Genomic DNA, 20965 nt, shown 5'->3' on the forward strand with positions numbered 1-20965 from the left:
TTAAGTGAATTTTGATTCCTAGTTTTCCTTATTTCATTTGCACATTTGTTTTTACTTCCTGTAGTCAGTAGATGTAGAGCGTAAAATATTTTAGTTCGTTATTCACGCACCATTTCGTTATTATTATCAAAATTCGTTAGGGAATTACTGGTTTTGCAGTTGTTAGTGTTCACACCTTTCTTCCCAATTTTACGCACTTGTGTGTTAAATGTTTGTTAATGTTTATGTTTTCTGTAACTAACATTATATCTTTTTTCTCGTGCTACTCTCCAGTGGACTCTCTATATGGAGGTGCCAGTAAGTATTAACATATGTTTCAGATTTTACGTGGTTGATCCTTTCGGGTTTCCGTTTCTTTTAGTTTTGCTGACTCACTTTTAAACTATTTTATTTAAGTATTTACTTGCATGTTACTCAAAGTACTGAATTCTATAATCGATTGTCAAACTCCAGCACTTTGCATGTTGTGTTCTCTAACATTGAAATACCGAGAGGTTCGAAAAAGTCTGAGCCGCTAAATTCAGCGTAGGAATCGTCATAAAAAATCCTATGTTCTGATGTGATCATTCGTTAATATGAAATATTCTTGCCTACCTTCAATTTCGCATTTCCCTTCCATCATGTCAAAACCTTATAATATCTAATTTACCGCAGCAAGATATTAAATTTGGTTTCCGAAACCACACCCGTCTCAAATTATACCTCGTCGTGTCAAAAGGCAAAATAAAACTCGGATGAGTAGGTAATGAAAACGTTGCGCCGAAATTGCTGACAGATTTTTTATTTTCTTTACATTTCTAATAAAGGAAAAGTTTGAACCGGCGTCCGCGACCCGAATTGTGCTCCCAAATGAGATTATAGCGTTTTAATATCTCACAGTGCCGAAAAAACTTTTATTGTTTCGTCCTTTCCGAGTATTATAAACAGAAAAGAGATTTTCATTGAGTGACGCCCCTTTTTCGTGTTCGGGGCCGCGATTACAAATCCTATTAAGTGAGCTATTGTACCCCCAACCTTATTCTCGCGTTTTTATTTTCATTTCCTACATAATTGAGAAGAGGCGAGGCGCTTCTTAATTTGATATGGCCTTGTTTGCGCTACATTACTTTTTATGGTAATACGCTCGTATTTTGTTGGATTTTGTGTGACTAAGAAGTACAAAGATGCTATCACAAAATGAGTGGGCTGTTCTCACTTGATCACAGTTATTGACCTTCATCTAAAAATAACAAGCTAAAGGTCACTTTATGTAAATCCTTTGTTTGAAATCATTTGACATAGCTCGCGTAGTAAAACTAATAAAGACTTGACATTTCATTTACTTAAAAATTGTATAAAAAATTTCATGGAAAATGTTTTCGTGCTTTGATTTTCGTGTAAAAACATACAGGTAGAGATAAAAGGGTATATATTAATTTGACCTACCTATTTATACATACGATTTATGGACAGCTAAATAAACAATTGGAAATAATCCAAATGGCCATTTCAGTTACTTTTTTTTTATAATATTTTTTAGTCAAAAGTATTATTGTCACATTCCTTTTTAGTTCTATAACACCGACATACTACATCATCAGATTTTAATTAACCGAGAAAATTAAAATGTGTGCTTACAAAAAAATTACATAGTCCAAATGACCTTCAGGTAAAAAATATGTTTTTAGGGCACATTCAAATCAGACGCTTATAGAAGCGCGGCGCACTTCAGTGGTGCGGCTGACTCGCACTATTATTTTTCATAACATCTGTACGACTCAGTCAGTGCGCGGCTTACGCGAAAACGGTATAGAGCTCGAGATACTGCTGTTTTCGCAAAGATAATGGCAATATCTCACGCATCCATGTCACTCTCGCGCAAGTCACGCCCTGTTGTGCTAGTCCTACAGGAAACACAGTCACAGCGTCACTGTAGTGACACATGAACGCCACTTTTGCTTTAACAATTAGTGAAGTAAGGCGCAACGCGCGGCAGCCGCGCTACAGTTGCGCTACTGCACTGCGTCTACAACCGTCTAATTTGAAGGCGCCCGTACAAATTAACACGTACACGTACAAATTATCCTATTTACACATTAAGCTTTAACTACACTATTTCTCTTGTACAATAGTTGTCTATCGATGTAACCTATTGTGAAAGACATATGGTTGATAATGGCAACATCACACGACTGTGACTCGTGCGGTCCGTCGCACAAACAACTCATTACCTCTACTGTACTATAATGACACTAAAATTTACTTTTGTTTCACGTGCCTTACTCCATATTTACTTATAATTGGCGTATTTAATAAATTGTAATTGACTGTACTCAGCTGTACGAAATTTTGGTTAAACTCTAACCTCGCGATGGCAAAAGTTTTAGATGTTTCTAATCAGTATTTCTCATAAAAATTACGATAATTAATTCATTTTTGGAGTGCACTGTCAATCGATTTCTACGTTTTAGTTAAATCGCTTAAAATTTTACTTCGTCGTGTTCTAAATTGTCCGGATTCCAGCAACAGCCGCCAGAATCCTAAAATAATTTTGTGGTAGGCTGAGGCTTGCTAAGGTACAGTTCTCTGTATTCCCGATTAGAGTGCTGAAAAGCCATCATGCACATTGATGACGCAGTTGATTAAGAGTTTGAAAGCGTTGGATGAAACAATTGAGCGGGCGTTGTTGCCAACTCACATCTTTAAACTCGAGTGTACTGAAAGACTCGTTCATAAAAAAAATATTATCGTACAAACTTGGAGTGATGCCATACGAAATGTTGCGTCGGCGTGGCGACGAGGCGCTACGTTAAAACGACGTAACGGCCACCGCATCTTAGTACGTTGAAATCACAGCGTTGCGACGACGCCACGCCCGTGTCGCATAGCTCTCAAGTGTCTCTTGGTATAACGCATAGATGTTAAATTAAGTAAATAAATAAACTTAGAATTTTTGAATGTTTACACCTATTACATAAGTGCAACACAGACAGCTTCTGTATAATTTGGTGTTTAATATGCACTCCGCCTGCATTACGACATACTTACATGCTACATGAAGACTGAAAATCAACAATGCGGAGTCTTCATTCTTTTAGTCCACATTACTGTTTAATTGTTTAATGATTAGCTTATATTATGGTTTACGTGTTTTATAGATAAATAAATATCATTTTATTTTATTTTTTTTAGAATACATTAGTATAGAATTCGTTTATTACACCGCCATAACACGAAAATATACAGAAATAAAATAAAGACAAAGCAAAAGTAAAACATAAAATAAAATAACAAAAAAACAACGAAGCAAAGATAATCCAATTTTAAAACAGTCAATTTGAATAAATGTCATATGTGCGACTGTGGCTTATGTAAAAAGATCCACTCAGCTAATGTCACAGCCTAATAAAGACTGTGACGCTGATTTATATAAGTTGGTAGGGTGTAAACTCTAAAAAGGTTACATAAAGACTAATGTACATTAAAGCAATTTCAAGACCGTATTTGTTACACGACTATTATTGTTTTTATGTAAATGTAATATAAATCACAGTTTCAATATGCCTGTTAATTTTCTCGGATAATTAAATTTCACAGTGTATAACATTCATACTGTGTATAGTATACAGTGTATAGTATTCGAATCAAACCATTAATAACAAAAAAAATCACTTCAGAACCTGGTTCAGCGCCACGCAACGTTCAAGTACGCCCACTAAGCTCCAGTACCATGGTCATACAGTGGGACGAACCCGAGACTCCGAATGGACAGGTTACGGTAAGTATGAATTTATGAAAATGTTTTACCATACACGTTTTACCATAAACATAATTTCAGTAAACAACGATGTATTTATTGAGATTTTTTGTGAAATAACTTCACTAGTTTTGTTATAATTAAGAACGCAAGGATCGCACGCACAAAAAATTTCGTCGATCCGGTCCCAACAACGACAAGTGCCAACTTGAATCCACGTCCATGCTGCACCGTAGCATTGCTCTAACCATCTGAGCTACGGGTCCAGTTACCGAGTCGTCGAAATTCTCCGATGTGTTTTCGTCATAGATATTTGTACTGACTTTCGACATTCTTCCCCGATACCTTTACAGGTATCACCACAGACGCAGATGTCGCTTTTCGATCAAATGCATATAATGAGATTTTTTGTAAAATAACTCCACTAGTTTTGTTGCGATTATGAATACAAAGATCGAACGCATAGAAAAACAACGATATTGTTAAAAAGTATTAACAACAACTTCTAATACATTTTAGGCGTGTCTTTGCGCGAGAGCAACATAAAGTACTCTATGCAAGAATAGCAGTATCCCGCGGAAATCGCGCCTTGTCGTGGTAGCTTTACAGGGTCAGTTTTAATTAATGATGATAAGGCCCCTCGGCACGGTGTTTAAAATGCAGCAACCTCCTCTGTGCTCTAATGCGTTGGTCAAGGTCAAATTCTAGGACCTCTTTTCCAAGGTCTAACCATTAGAATAGCTTAGGACATTACAATTTTGTACAAATAATGATCGCTTCGCTTCCGAAGGCGCTATTTATATGTATAGTCAATGCCCTAAGACACCTGACCCCAATCTAACCGACTACTTGTTTCTGAGTAGATCAGTGTAAAGAAACGTCTTAAACAAATTTAACCTTTAACCCATAAGCCGTAAAATTCATTGTGATGACGTTACGTGAGTGATGTATTATGAAATTTTTGAAGCCAATTTGATCTTTAATTAAATTACATGATTACAAATTTCAACCAAAAAGCTGGAATCTCCTTTATACTTTTTTGTTGAATGCGTAAGGCTTTCAGAACTAAAAGGTTTTTTTATGATACCAAGACGTAAGCGGCACGCCTGTCCGCAGCAGTTGCAGTGACACTCAGAGCTTTAACCCTTCAACCGCCGTGGACACTTTAGCGTGTTACATTAACTTGGCTTATGCGCCAATGATGCCTTAAAGCGTCAATGAAACCCTTTAATTTTCAATTGAAATTCATTAAGATATTCAATATTAAGATATTCCTTGTGTTATTGGTATATTCTAGTTAAGTTTTTTTTATAATATAAACGAACAAGTCGTGCACCTGATGGTAAGTTACACGCCTGTCCATAACAGTTGCAGTGCCACTCAGAGCTTTAAATCGCAAGATCTAAGGGGCACTGCCACTGCGCCCGTCACCCTGAGACATAAGTTGACAAGTCCCATGTGTCTGTAATTTCACCAGCACCCTTACCCTAAACCGGAACGCAGTAATACTAACAGTTAAGGTGGTCTTACTTCCCTGGACGAACTCTTTCACAAGCTCTTCTACTATTGGTTGGTAGAGGGTTAGGTGTCTTACGACATCGATTGTACGGTACTTATTAGTCGTTGTAGAATCTGTGAATTAGAGGCTATGTTTTTCCCAGTCGAACACTGAAGTTATATGTTCTTCGATCATAGATATCTACTACGAAGTAGGCATTGTGCTATTTAACAAATCTACCCAGAAACACTCGGTTAATAATTTGGCAAAATTTAAAAAAATCACACAATTTAAACGTTCATGTTTTGTTCGCAGGGATACAAAATTTATTACACGACAGATCCCTCTCAACCCTTGCAGTCGTGGCATTCCCAAATGGTAAGTGTATAATGTTTATGACAAAACAACATTCTTCAGAAACTGAGATTTGGAGAATTCCGTTTAGAAGTGACCTATTTTACACTACCCTTAATATCAAGAAGTAAATTTTCATGTTCAAAGTTCAAAGTAAATTTGTTACTTTGATTTAAATTACTTAGCCATCATTAAGTCTTTGCTAAGTTGGTCAGAGTATTCGATTTCAGATAAGTCTCGTATTATGTTAATACGTAATATATAATTTAATTTAAAAAATATTTATAAAATTATACGAATTATAATCAATTTTTGGAAGAAAACTTAAGTAGAAATTTATTAATAGACATCATTTGTTCGACTACATTGTCGCCATTATCAACCCATTTAATACGTCGCATGACACGGGCACGGGTCTCCTCTCAGGCGAGGATTTAGGTCATAGTCCGCCAGTTTGGCACTGACTGACTTCACACGCTTTCCGAGGATTGTGAACCTTCTCCAACAGAGGCAGTGCAAAGGGGTACATGACCCCGGGCACCACAGCAATGGGGGCGGCGACGTACGCGGCTGAGCCTAACTTGTCAAATTTTTTTACTTAAAATTAAAAAATAAATTCCATTATTTGAGAAAACGATATCCTGAAAAACACAACGAACATAAAAACACAATCGAGCAGAGCCTGCCCGAACGATCTACTTTTGTAATCGTGAAAATAGAGGGGCAGCAAATTTAAGGTTGGCCCCAGGCGGCAGATACCGACGCTACTCCACTGACGTAGGTTTCATCATGATGTTACCCTTCAACGAAAGGCCACTCAATTTCAAATGAAATTACGCTTGTAAATTCCGAGAAACTTGAGGTCCGAGCGCGAATTCGAACCCAGAGGCCGTGGATGCTTAAGCTTTTTTTTATAACATCAAGTGACTGGACGAGCAAGTCGTGCGCCGGATGGTAAGCTCACACGCCTGTCCATAACAGTTACAGTGCCACTCAGAGCTTAAAATTGCAAAGATCTGAGGGGCACTACCACTGCGCCCGTTCACCCTAAGACATAAGTTTACAAGTCCCATGTGCACATTCACCAGCACTCTTACCCTTCAAAACCGGAACACAGTAATGTTGACATTACTGCTTGGCGGGAGAAATAGGTGTAGTGGCAGTACTACCTTGGGCGAACTCTTTCACAAGGAGCTCTACTGCTACTTCACCTTGAGATGTGGTAGGTCAAACTATTAGGCTTCTTAGGCTACCACGGCTTCTTAGGCTACCACAGCGGTTGACTACATTTGCTGGCAAATTCTATGCCACAATATAATAAAACAAAACAACCAAATAATCGTCCTAATTTTTTCGACCACTTTTTCTCTTCGTGTATAGATGGACAACAGCCACCTAACAACGATAAGTGAGCTGACCCCGCATACAGTGTACACCATACGTGTACAGGCGTTCACCTCCGTGGGCCCCGGCCCCATTTCCGCACCTGTACAGGTTAAAACTCAACAAGGTGAGCGCTATTGGTTCTTATCGCTAAAGTTAAACAAGTTTGACCGAAGCTTTGTCATCTAATATTAATAAGCTCAATTCAAAGTCAAAGTCAAATAAATAATCATTTATTCCATATGTAACATTTTTACACTTTAAAAAGTCATTTTTAAACTACAGCTCATTCACTATGCTGACCTACCTGAGAAGAACGAGCAAGAAACTCTGGGGATTGCTCTTTTCAAATAAACTTCAATGCTATGGAATACACTTTGAATCATAATTGTGTGGAATCTAGACTCATGTTGTCTTTCCATACAACTTTATCTAACACATACTCTTAAATTTTGTAATATGACTTGTCAATTAAAATACTTTTAATGTAAGTTTTAAACTTAGGAAATAATAATCTTAATATACCTATGCTCCGGAATCTTATTGTAAAAAGTATACAGTTCCCCATAAGAGAATCGTTTACCTCAGTTAACCAAGACGTGGTACCATAAGTTTGGTCTTAGTTCAAAGGTTAATATTATGAATATCTTCTTTCTTAATGAAATTATGTATATCTTTACGGGCATGCAGAATATTTGAGCAAATGTACTGGATACCACAGTCATGATACCAATTTCCTTAAACTTTTCTCTGAGAAAAACCCGAGAACCTGAACGGTACACAGAAAACTTACGGACATTCCTGTGTTTTATATAAATTGTAATGGACAAATTTTTTTCTAGGTGTTCCTTCTCAGCCATCAAACTTGGTGGCCGTGGAGGCCGGTGAAACATCAGTGACGTTATCATGGCGACGGCCCGCCCATGCAGGAGACAACATTGTCTCGTACGAGTTGTACTGGAACGATACTTATGCCAAGGAACATCATCGGAAGTAAGATAATTTCACTGTATGAAAACATTGTATGAAAACTAATAGTGTTTTAAAACAAATGCACTGAATACATATGGACCTTTTTGTATATAAGATCATTGTATGGACACATGTATTTTATTTAATTGTTCAAAACATCTCGAATCATTCCATTTGTCATTAGGAATTCTTTACAAGTAGGTACATAAAGATAGTATATATAGAAACTTACGAAGTTACTCATCGAGGTACTTTTACAGCTACCAGAAGCTAACGACTTTTTTTTTATTAAATAGGCGGATACCAATAACAGAGACGTATACCCTCAATGGCCTCTACCCAAATACATTGTACTACATTTGGCTGGCAGCGAGGTCGCAGCGTGGCGAGGGGGCTACGACGCCACCCATCGCAGTCCGAACCAAGCAATACGGTATGTGGGACACCGAAGATGTGAGAGTGATGTATCGTGATGAGTGATCTTTGGGAATAAGACTGGTTAACATAATTAAGTATATTGTAAGCACTAAAGAAATGAAAATACAATATTTTACAATGCAATCGTAAGAGAGAAAATAAACAAATAGATTTCGTAGCTATTGTGATGATCGAATAAGGAATTGAACTGTGCATTCATATAATATACTTTTTATATATTAAATATTCCTGTAATAACTGGACTCATTCCCAAAAAGTGCTTAGAGAATCGTGTGAAAGTAAAAACCAATTGTGGGTTTTCCAGGTAACTCCTACTGTAATATTTCACATAAAAGCACCTGCCCGGCACGCTGCCAGTAATACAGCACAAGCACCAAGTTTTATATCACAATATGTGTTTTGTAATTTTGTCGAAACGGTACAGTGTACGCGGCCAAAACGTATTTGAGAAATGCAAACAAAAGTGAACCCAAAAGTACTACTTGTGCGACTCCTTAAAGTTTTCATGCGTACACAGTACCTTAGTAGTAGCTTTATGTTGTGCGTAGGTCAGATTTAAATTTGAGGGTGAAACCTCGTGTGACATTTTTGTTTTTCATTGTTTATTTATTTTGTACTCAACCGCTGACGACACGAATTAAATAAAGATCGCATAATGAATAATTTTAAAGCTTTATATTAAAACCTATTTCGTTCACTTTATCATGTTGCTAAGCTATTTATGTCGCTTTTGGAGATTTTACACAACGCATTTCGTGTCGTAAGCTAAAACATTATAAATTCTTTTCCAACAGGAGAAAGTGTGACAGATGAGACTTAGAGATGTATGGGCGAGCGGATCTTACACACACCACACAAATTTTAAACAAAATGTGCATGCTCGATTGTTTATTTGACGACTTTTGTCGTTCTTTCAACCTTATGTTTTGGGCACCAATTTTGATTTTTGTTTCAATCGCATTCAGTGATTGCATCGGCTAGGTCGGGTTGTGGTTTAACGAACGCGTGGACTGCCACGCGTTCATTTCAGTTACAGGTTCTCGGAATGATCCTTAGGTGATCTCATGGGTCATTGGGTCTTTCTCGGGATGATTCTTACTATTGAGCTTGTGTAGTTCCTGGAGCGCCACCAATGAATGTGACTGCTGTGCCGGTGTCACCGACTGCCATCCGCGTGACCTGGCAACCGCCGCCAGCTGAGCGCGCGAACGGCCGGATCGCTTACTACAAGCTACTTTGCGTGGAATCTGGAAGGGGAGACTCTGAGGCTACTGTTGTGAAACTTAACCAAACCTCTTTCGTACTGGATGAGCTGCGCCGCTGGACGGAATATCGCATTTGGGTGCTTGCGGGGACTAGCGTGGGCGACGGACCCGCCTCCTATCCTGTCACTGTCCGCACGCATGAAGACGGTACGTGTCATGTTCATTCGTTGGATTAAAAGCTCTAAATAAATCTCTTAAAGCTCAGTTTTGTAAAATAAAACAATTTAGAAATACTAGCGACTTTATTATTTTTATAATCATGTTTTATTACTGCGGTTTTTAATTATAATGGAATCACAAAACTGAACTTTAAATGCCAAAGACTAAAATATGATTTATATTGTGATGTAAAAATAGCATTCAATGTCTAAGAAATTCTTTGGCTTCTCAGCAATATTAGAGGAATAAAAAATAATTATTTATAAGAAAACCAACAAGTTCTCGAGAAAATGTTGGTTCGTTTCGTACAGTAATTAGTTTCCTCCTCTTATATTGCTTTTAGATTGATAAAAATAATCATTGAAATGTATAAACATGAAATTACTAACAAAATACTTATTTTATAACACTGGAAGGGTATGGTGAACTGATATAATGCATTTGATAAAATCGTCTAGAACATTTCTCAAAGCATCGACAAAATAATCATAATTAAACTACGATAAAATACAAAATACAATATCAAGTGTTCGTGTTATGGACGGTTTGATCAACTTATCAAATAAATATTGAAATGGTAACAGTCAAGATAATTCACTTGTATAAATTATATTTGAAAATTACTGTTGCCATTTCAAACTTAATACTGAATGATATGCAATTTTTCTCAATTAATACTGGTGGTGGGTTCTATTGTAAATCATCAATAATTTTGTACTATTTCGGAACAATCATGTCATAATTAATATCTTATTGCGCTATAATTACCAAATTACTAATGCCAATTTTCCTTTTTCTTTTTTCTTTTTTGAGAGCATTATAGCAGGATTCTAAACAAGGAGGTCAAATTCTCGTAACAGAACTTTACTATGCTTGCCGATAACTTTCTATGTATATTTTTATAACCACGTCACAATTTGGTTTAAGTTCACTTGTACCGTTGCCTACGGGCGACATAGATTTCCACTCACTATCACATGTAATGATTTCTTGAAGTTTCATTGAATCGTCATAGGTCAAAAGATGGCACTCACTGAAATGCAGTTGATATGCACCTGATATAGTGTCGACGGCACCGTTATTATTGATTTTGGCGCACAATTGTTGATTGAGTATTTAGCGATGGACACAGTTTTGCATGCATTTCTTTACAAACACAGCACCGTTTTTCGTTAATTTCACTGGGCACCAGATAGGTTTAAGTCTTGTTGTACGCAATATCCACCATCCAAGCGTTTGATTTTTATATTGGATTTGCGTAAAGCAACGACAGCACTTTTAGGAAGCACTCAGCACAACTAAAGCGACGACACGAGGTGAGAGAGCGAGTGCGTAACACTACTGAAACAACCGTTTGAGCCAACGCCCAAGATCAACTTATACTAGACGAAATGTTCGAGTTCGTGCCACTTTTTTGTAGTGGTTTGTTTTGCGGGTTCACCCGGTTGTAGGCTCGACACGCACCACGGCCCGAGCGCCGCATTTGAATACCAATACCCTCCCCACACCACACGCGCGCATGCTCTACTACTCACAACTACTTCTCTACTCACTACCTACTCTGACTATACTCTCTATACTATTAGCGGGAATACTGCGGGTCGAAGTGCCTACGACTCCAGAGGATCCATCAAAATTTCACTTTTCTATCAATTCGGTCTTACGGATCCGACGGATCTGATCCGCGACTCTTCGCCTGTATACCCCGACTGCTCAGCTCGGTCTAGACTACGCGCTACTTCTCTGTCTCTATCTCTCTATCTATCTCACACGCTCTATGCTACAACTTCTTGCAGTAGCGACTTCTCTCTTGCCTTTCTTTCTTCTTCTGTATTTATTCTCTATCCAACTTTCGTCGTGCATGCACACTAGATATTGTGACAAATACAAAATACTATTTATGCATAAAAATCGCTATTGCCGTTAAAAACAGGCGGAACCCAAAGAACGCTACGAGATTATTCGGCACCAACTCCTGTAATGTACATCGACGTTTTGATACTGAACAATTTCCTTGAAGACGACAGCAAAAGGACAATGACACTGACACAGTTACTAACATCACAGAAGATACAACACAAGGTACGAAGCACTACACACACTGGAGCAAAACTGGGCGCACATGACAAGACACTAATGAAGCACACACACAAAAGACTGGCGCCGTCGCATTAATCAATACATGTGCGTGTGAGTGCCTTCCCTGCCACAAGGGACAACAACCGGTCTCATAGACGTGCTCTGCCTTTTTCTCTTTAAAAAAATTCAACACCAAAATTCTCTATTTTAAAATTCTATACTGAAACCAAATGAATAGGTAAAATCACAGGGAAATGCTCCAAACATTGCTTTAGAGACACTATTGCCTCATACTAGAAATAAAATTCCCATTCCATTTGTACCGCACACAGAAAAAGGCACTGCACGCGAACCTAGACCGACGCCAGCGTCCCAAGCGGCTTAACCCGAATGCGCCTCCTAAAGAGCTCAAAATACACGAGGAAGTAAAATAAAAGTACCCCCATTTTGCCGACAAGCGTTCTACTCGTAATCTCTCACTTAGTAGTTCCGTTCGCCCTGCAATGTTCGCACAAATTTGTCTTAAATGTATTTGAATGCGTTTTTCTCTTTTTTTCTCTCGTCACTGACTTTGTATGGGCCGCCTGGTAACCCGTACAGCCATAAGGAGTGAGTATAAGTTACTATAGTGCTAGTTTCAATGTGCGTTTGTGCTTGTGCCTTTATGCCTTGTTAGTTCTTCCTAGCATTAATCTGACTAAGAAACAAACTGCAAGTGGTAATCTCTTTACGACGCATGTCTTCGTAGACGTGTTATTGATGGTTTTAAGACTTGGTGTGTCTGTATCTTGTGTAATTTGATACCCCAAAGTCTGACATCCCGGAGCATGAACCCTTGCAGTGTGTGCGATCAACCAACTTAGTTATAGTACTGCTGCTTTTGATTACTAATAGATGACTTACTAAATGTTAACCTCTTTGTAAAGCTTGACGATTTAGTTCCATACGATGTGGATTGGAAGGTAATGGATTTTAATTGGTTTTGGTGATGTGAAAGGGTTTAATGTTATTATCTCAGTGTGTGTTGGTATTCAAATGCCCGATCGAGATGCTGAGAGGCGTATGTGGACACGCGCTGCCGACCGAAGTACTCTATCAGCATTACCGACGGGATTTGCCGACCACACTTCAAACTCATCAACTGATTTAAAGATTTTTTTTATATTGCTTAACTTGAAGACCTTTGATGCCGATGCTTAATTCCAATTTAGGCCCTTGAAAGTTGGAATGCTTAAGGTAGTGTTCTAGCGCGCTCCCATAGTGCTGATAGGGCATTAGGTCGATGAATGCATGGTCCGGTTTAGATGCTCATATTTTGTTTGTGTGCTCACAGTGCCTGGCGAGCCCCAAGACGTGAAGGTCACCGCCATCAACTCCACGTCCATTCATGTGACTTGGAAGCCCCCTCTAGAGAAAGAGAAGAATGGTATCATTAGAGGCTATCACGTTCACGTACAAGAAGTGCGAGAAGAGGTAAGATTTTAGACTCCAAAATATTTATGTATTAGACATCCTTACCACCAACCGAAGGCTAAGACTAAACAATGTAAGTACACGAATTTCGTATATTTAATATTACTTTCTATATACAGGGCAAGGGTCTTCTGTATGACCCTATGCGTTTCAACGTTATGGAAGATACTACTCTGGAGCTGAACATCTCAGGACTGCAGCCAGACTCCCGGTACAACGTACAAGTGGCCGCTCTGACAAGGAAGGGAGACGGAGACCGTAGTTCGCCGGTGTCAGTGAAGACACCCGGTGGTGTGCCAAACCGGCCTACCGTTAACCTTAAGTAAGTTGCGAATATTATTTACTTTAACCAGTTAAAAAGTCTTAATTTTAGGAAACAAATAATGAAACGTCTATTTGTTGCAGGGTTTTGGAGCGTGAACCAGTAGTATCGATAGAATTGGAATGGGCGAAGCCTACACAAACCTATGGAGACTTATTAGGTTACCGGTTGAGATACGGAATCAAAGATCAACCCCTTGACGAAGAAAATTTCTCAGGAACTAAAATTACTTCACACAGAATACATGACTTGGAAAGAGGCGTACAATACGAGTTCAGAGTAGCAGGAAGAAATCATATCGGTATTGGACAAGAAACTATCAAATACTGGTTAACTCCAGAAGGAGCACCAAAGGGGCCGCCAGTAAACGTTACTTATCACTTCCAAACACCAGATATTATCAGCATAAAATGGGAGCCACCTTTAAGAGAGGACCGTAGCGGACAAATAAAAAAATATGACGTGCAATTTTATAAACGCGGAGATCCGTCGTCTCAAATCGAAAAAACGACAGAACAAACGAAGGCTGTATTTACTGGTTTAGAAGAAGATGCTCATTACATATTTAAAGTTCGAGCTTATACTGCTCAGGGACCTGGACCGTATAGCAAGGACGTGACGGCTCATACTGAACGGGACATCGGTAGGGCGCCTATGTCAGTTAAAGCCGTCGCTACTTCGGAATCTGGTGTGGAAGTTTGGTGGGAACCTGTACCTTCAAGAAGGAAAATTATTGGCTACGTCATCTTTTACACTATGGCACCGGTAGAAGATTTGGATGAATGGAGTCAGAAGACTGTTCATGTAACACATTCAGCAGATTTAGAAAATTTGGAAAAATTTGCGGAGTATGCTATTGCCGTAGCAGCGAAAACGAGCGAAGGTCTAGGAAGACTATCAGAAAAAGTTACCGTTAAAGTGAGGCCTGAAGAAGTGCCCTTACACCTCAGAGCTCAAGATGTATCCACCCACTCCATGACTCTGTCATGGTCACCTCCGTTACGCTTAAACCCCATTAGTTATAAGATATCGTACAACGCCATTAAAGAATTTGTAGATTCGCTTGGTATGACACAAACACAAGAAATTCCAAAAAGGGAGATTGTGTTAAAGCATGATAGGACTTCTTTTTCCATAAATGACCTTTCTCCATTCACAACATACAGTGTAAATGTGAGTGCCATACCGAACGATGAGTCATACAGACCACCGACAAAGATAACGGTTACGACGCAGATGGCTGCACCAAAACCTATGGTAAAGCCAGATTTTTACGGCGTTGTTGAAAACGAAGTTCTTGTAATTCTACCTCAAGCTTCTGAAGAATATGGGCCTATTTCCCATTATTACTTAGTCGTAGTTCCTGATGACAAAGCGCATAATCATATGAACCCTGACCAGTTCCTAACCGATGACTTAATTAAAAACAATGCTAGAACAGATGACGAAAATGCTCCTTACATTGCTGCAAAATTCTTACAACGAAACATTTTGTACACATTCCATCTCGGCAACGACGAAATGTATGAAGGCTTCCTGAACCGAAAGTTAAATCCCACCAAGAAATATAGAGTGTTCGTAAGAGCTGTTGTAGATACTCCACAGAAGCACTTATACACGTCAAGTCCATTTTCTGAATATTTGTCTCTAGACATGCGGGAAGCGCCCCCAGGAGAAGAACCGAGCAGGCCTGATCCGAAGGACATGCATGAGAATCCTGATATCACTATTGAGGAGAACAAAAAAGAAGCTGGTATGGTATGGGTTATCGGTCCAATTATTGCAGCTTTAACACTTTCCCTGCTATTGGTATTACTGTTCCTAGCAAAACGACGAAGACAACCCTGTAAAACTCCTGACCAAGCGGCTGTAACTCGTCCATTAATGTCAGCCGACGTTGGATTTGGAGCTCCTTCCGATCCTGTTGAAATGAGAAGACTAAACTTCCAAACACCAGCAATGATCTCACACCCACCAATCCCTATATCCGAACTTGCTGAACATATTGATAGATTAAAAGCCAATGATAACCTCAAATTTTCTCAAGAGTATGAAAGTATTGAACCTGGTCAACAATTTACGTGGGATCATTCTAACATGGAGGTCAACAAACCTAAAAATCGCTACGCTAACGTAATAGCATATGACCACAGTAGAGTGATTTTACAACCAATTGACGGAATACTCGGAAGCGATTATATTAACGCTAACTACTGCGATGGCTATCGGAAACATAACGCCTACGTTGCAACTCAAGGCCCTCTACAGGAGACATTTGCTGATTTCTGGCGAATGTGCTGGGAACTACGAACATCCACAATTGTGATGATGACAAAACTAGAAGAAAGGACCAGAATCAAATGCGACCAGTACTGGCCTAGTCGGGGAAGCGAAACGTATGGCACAATGACAATTACCATCGCCGAAGTTCAGGAACTTGCCACTTATTGCATCCGAACATTCCAAGTTACTAGGAATGGTGGCGCAGAACGTAGAGAGATTAAGCAATTGCAATTTACAGCGTGGCCCGACCATGGTGTACCTGATCATCCAGCTCCATTCTTACAATTCTTGCGACGTGTCCGAGCTTTGAATCCACTGGATGCCGGTCCGCTAGTTGTCCACTGCTCTGCTGGCGTTGGGCGCACAGGTTGCTTCATCGTCATCGACTCGATGCTTGAGAGAGCTAGACACGAACGTACCGTTGACATTTACGGTCACGTTACTTGTTTGCGAGCTCAACGCAACTACATGGTGCAAACTGAGGATCAATACATTTTCATTCACGACGCCTTGCTCGAGGCTGTTGTTTGTGGAGACACAGAGGTGCCAGCTCGAAACCTACACGCACACATTCAAAAGCTAATGCGTATTGATCCTATTGAAAACATCACTGGTATGGAATTGGAGTTCAAGAAGTTGGCTAACATGAAAGCGGACTCCAGTCGCTTTGTTTCTGCCAGTTTACCCAGCAATAAACACAAGAATCGACTTGTCCACATTTTGCCGTATGAATCTACCCGTGTTTGCTTGACACCTCGTGATGGATCTGACTACATTAATGCGTCTTTCATCGACGGGTACAGATACAAATCTGCTTACATTGCAACTCAAGGACCTTTACCGGACACTACGGATGACTTCTGGCGAATGTTGTGGGAACATAATTCCACTATTATTGTGATGTTGACTAAGCTGAAGGAAATGGGCAGGGTAAGGGTCATTTCACTAATGGAAATTAAATAAATTGGTGCGCCCAATCTAATTTATTGTTATCTTTTCAGGAAAAATGTCACCAGTATTGGCCTTCTGATCGCTCTGTGCGCTACCAATGTTTCGTAGTCGACCCAATTGCAGAATACAACATGCCTCAGTACATTTTGAGAGAATTCAAGGTTTGATCTTTTCTCGTAGCTATTATAAAATTTATGATATTGTAAACTCGCTTAATTTTCTCACCCCTGATTAGAAAACTTTTTGGGATTAATTTATAATGAACAAATAGAAAACTTGTTTATTAGAGCCTTATTAGAAACTCCCTGTACTTAATAACTTAGTTCTTAGCTTTCGAACTTTTGGTGCTTATAAATTCAGACTGTTTCAAATATGTATTTAATTAATTTAAAACGTCTTAAATTTGTTTTGGGTAGGTGACCGATGCTCGCGACGGCGCGTCTAGAACGGTTCGTCAGTTCCAATTCACGGACTGGCCTGAACAGGGAGTGCCTAAGAGCGGCGAAGGTTTCATCGACTTCTTGGGACAAGTGCACAAGACCAAGGAGCAATTTGGACAAGATGGACCCATCACCGTTCATTGCAGGTAAGTAGGCTAGAAGAAACAGATTCTATGCTTAACTCGTGTGATTAATTATATTCAAAATACGCCATTAGTCACGAATAACGTTTGTAAAATCGTCAGCTCTACCTCTTGCTCCTTAGGACTATACGACCACTTTACCCCCAACATTTAGTAGACGATCTCATAGAAAATGTTTACAGCAATATACTTTTTATACAACCTAGCTGCAGCAACAGCTATAGTTCAGTTTCAGTAGAGGAATTAACGCGTGTTTTTCATCGTAACAGCGCCGGAGTGGGCCGTACAGGTGTGTTCATTACACTATCGACGGTGCTGGAACGGATGCAGTACGAGGGCGTGGTCGATGTCTTCCAGACAGTGCGCACGCTGCGCACGCAACGCGTCGCTATGGTGCAAACTGAGGTTTGTGCTTATTCGTTTGTTGTCGACCAACGTCAAAAGCGTCGAAACTCCTAACTTTACCTTTATACAGTGTGACAGGTTGAACGAGACAAATATTTACAGAGGCAAACGAGTAGCTGATATCTAATCGGAACATGTAAAAAGAATCGCCCCTAAATGTAAGAAAAAAAATCCTGCCATTTTACAAGTACTAACACTCTCTTTATTTGGGCTACTCTATAAAACAGAACAGCCGAGTGGTAGGAAATTGAACTCCCGCGTGGCAAGCCCTCCTACTTGAAGAGTACTATGGTCTGTTCCAATCCGTTATGAACAAAAAGTAAACAAACCTGTTTGGTTAAAATTCTAAAGCAATCACTCAATAAATCGAATAAGCAACACTTTCACGTATATTTCGAACATTTCGACTTGATATATCATCACTTTTTCCAACAATATTAATTTGAGTAGCATCGTAAAATCGTATTTGAAAAATGGTAGTCCAAAAGTGAGGTTCTTATTCATTTATACTTCCATGACTTGCCTATGGTTGCATAGTGCAGTTAAAAAAAAACTTTCGGTTCAATCAATTAAAGTTTAGTAATCGATTATTAAATCGAACATTTCAATCGCAATCGAACGAGTATCTAAGTCTAAAGATTTGAAGGAGGATTTAAATTTAAATTTTAAATATGCTTAGATAGGTTATGTAACGAAAACCGCTAGTATGACTCAACAATTGAACAAATCGATTCATTCAATTAATTAATCGATTTGTAGTTGGCGTTACAACTGGACATCACTAAACCGTCCATGATCAGGTCAATGACTTGTTTGTTAACATTTTATTCAAAATGGATTGACGAAGTATAAACGATTCAATTTTCTCTTCATTCAAGGCGTGCGCAGAGGTTGGTAAGGGTAGCGGGCATTCGCTGCATGTTCAATCTTGTGCAGAGTATTACAAAATGTTGGAGGCAGTATTTTCCTTAGATAATTTTTTTTACATCTCTTTAAATATTTATCTCGTTCAACCTGTCACCCCGCATATCTGTACTATGTGTGTTTATTATATTAAGCGACTAGTAATTCATTGATTTCATTGTGTTTGCGCCATCTCCGAGTTACTTTATTGTCAAAGGGTGTGTTTTTTTTATAATATCAAGTTACGGGACGAACAAGTCGTGCGCCTGATGGTAAAGTAACGCCTGTCCATATCAGTTGCAGTGTCCTCAGAGCTTTAAATAGCAAAGATCTGAGGGGCACTGCCACGGCGCCCGTCACCCTAAGTCATTACTTGACAAGTCCCATGTGCCTCTAATTTCACCAGCACCTTTAGCCTTCAAAACCGGAATGCAGTAATGCTGACATTACTGCTTGGCAGCAGAAATAGGTGAGGTGGCAGTATTTCTTGCTGCTTGAAAACTATTACTTAAAACGATTTAGGATTTACAATAACAAAAATAATTGAATGAAAAAAATGCCAAGGTCCTCTTTACTTATGAAAATTGTCTTAAAAACAAAACGCAAAAAGTCAAAAATACGAAAAATATAAGAAATGTAACCATCTGGCATCACTGATCTTACGATGATTAAAGTGAGCGTACGACAGTCGAAAGTCCATTACTGTTATCTCGCGTATGTGACTTGGTCATTGTTTGATTCCGACTCATCTGAATAGAATAAAGGTCCTAAATAACACACGATGTCCCCACTACACTGAAGAAGAAGCAGATTTACAGCATATTATTTTCAACTGCCCTAACTTCAACAACCAACGGCAACGGTCTCTTCTTTTCAAAGACATAAGTGACAGCGACTGTTGTATGCAAAATCAAGTCAGTGTTCCCCCCGCGTTCAGGACTTACTATCTAATAATTAGATTTTTATCCCACTCTATAAGTTTATTATAAGTACAGTAGAAAAAATTTTTAGTAGAAAAAGTTTATTTTGTTTATTTATTATTTTAAGGGATTAATTTGAATTTGTTTTAAGTTCTGAGCTTTTGTTTTGTTTTTATTAGTGTTAAAATATTTTCGACTGAAGGACTTTGCATCGAGGTCATGCAATAAATTTAAAAAAAACTATAGTTTAAGTAATACACTACTTAGTTATACTGTGGGCAAGGCATGTTATTCTACGGTAAGACTTAATACGTTTCTATATTTTCAGGACCAGTACGAATTCTGCTACCGCGCAGCGCTGGAGTACCTCGGCTCATTTGACCACTACGCCAACTGACCCTGAGACATGCTCGTCTAAACACTACGTACCGTACTACGTACTTAATTCGCGAAGATATTGCTGATTGAAATTGAGCATAAAATAACCTAAAATTGGCACATCTAGGAAAACAAAGAATTAAGTTTTTTTTCTTGTTCTTTAGTTGTCACATCTTCAATAATAAAATATCAAAAAAAATATTTAAAAAGTATTTTTTTAGGAAACTGGTCAAATGAACTTGAAAAAAAATTATTCACGAAATAAAACTAATATTATATCCTTTCTCGTATCATAGTTGCTTTAAAAAAAAACAGATATTGATATGCAAAGATTTTATACGTAAAACAAAGATAGATATGTTACAAGCGCTTCAAACATGCTAAAATGGTTTACCCCAATTTACAGACTATACAAACAAGACTTGTAAAATGCAAGAAATCACGTACCTATCATACGTAATTATTACTTTAATATTCACCATTCTAATAATTTCTATTCTCGTTCAAATAAATCGTGCGTCCGTATTGTGGCGTTTTAAAGTGACGGTGGCATTCGTAAGCGCTAGTTACGTGTAAATCAATTTATCTACCTTTTTTTTATAAAATCTTTATTGATATATCAGTTAAATAAATTCAATACAATTATATTATGTATAAATTCAATTGATCACATTTCAATCAGCATTGTCTTCGTCATCCTCTTGTTAAAATAACTAAACATTTTACAAAGTACCGCAACGCTTAAATTAATCTGTCGTAGTGATGTTCTCGCGAAAACGACTGACTGTAGCTATTACATTCATTGTTATTGCGGGCTAAAATGTATGAGTGCCTAGGAACGCTACTTATGATCTATATTTACG

The 20965-nt window shown here is 38.6% G+C and overlaps 1 protein-coding gene across 7 annotated transcripts in view; it reads left to right on the top strand.

Moving 5' to 3' along the window:
• The window catches only part of LOC113234186 (tyrosine-protein phosphatase Lar), a 414647-nt gene extending 394368 nt beyond the window's left edge, over positions 1–20279 (top strand). Inside the window, exons 10-24 of one of the 7 annotated variants that reach the window (XM_026469472.1) lie at positions 274–297; positions 3657–3757; positions 5550–5612; positions 6969–7098; positions 7814–7964; positions 8240–8376; positions 9497–9793; positions 12485–12493; positions 13218–13357; positions 13477–13679; positions 13763–16892; positions 16964–17074; positions 17330–17499; positions 17766–17901; positions 20053–20279. In XM_026469472.1, the coding sequence (XP_026325257.1) occupies positions 274–297; positions 3657–3757; positions 5550–5612; positions 6969–7098; positions 7814–7964; positions 8240–8376; positions 9497–9793; positions 12485–12493; positions 13218–13357; positions 13477–13679; positions 13763–16892; positions 16964–17074; positions 17330–17499; positions 17766–17901; positions 20053–20121 (4871 nt within the window). In that variant the 3' untranslated portion in view covers positions 20122–20279. The remainder of the gene's footprint in view (positions 1–273; positions 298–3656; positions 3758–5549; positions 5613–6968; positions 7099–7813; positions 7965–8239; positions 8377–9496; positions 9794–12484; positions 12494–13217; positions 13358–13476; positions 13680–13762; positions 16893–16963; positions 17075–17329; positions 17500–17765; positions 17902–20052) is intronic. The other 6 variants (XM_026469476.1, XM_026469475.1, XM_026469477.1 and 3 more) reach the window with 6 other exon arrangements.
• The last annotated feature ends 686 nt before the right edge of the window (positions 20280–20965 follow it).

Source organism: Hyposmocoma kahamanoa, unplaced genomic scaffold, assembly GCF_003589595.1.
Source record: "Hyposmocoma kahamanoa isolate Upper Pololo Valley unplaced genomic scaffold, ASM358959v1 81, whole genome shotgun sequence".
In the NCBI taxonomy this organism is placed as follows: Eukaryota; Metazoa; Arthropoda; class Insecta; order Lepidoptera; family Cosmopterigidae; genus Hyposmocoma; species Hyposmocoma kahamanoa.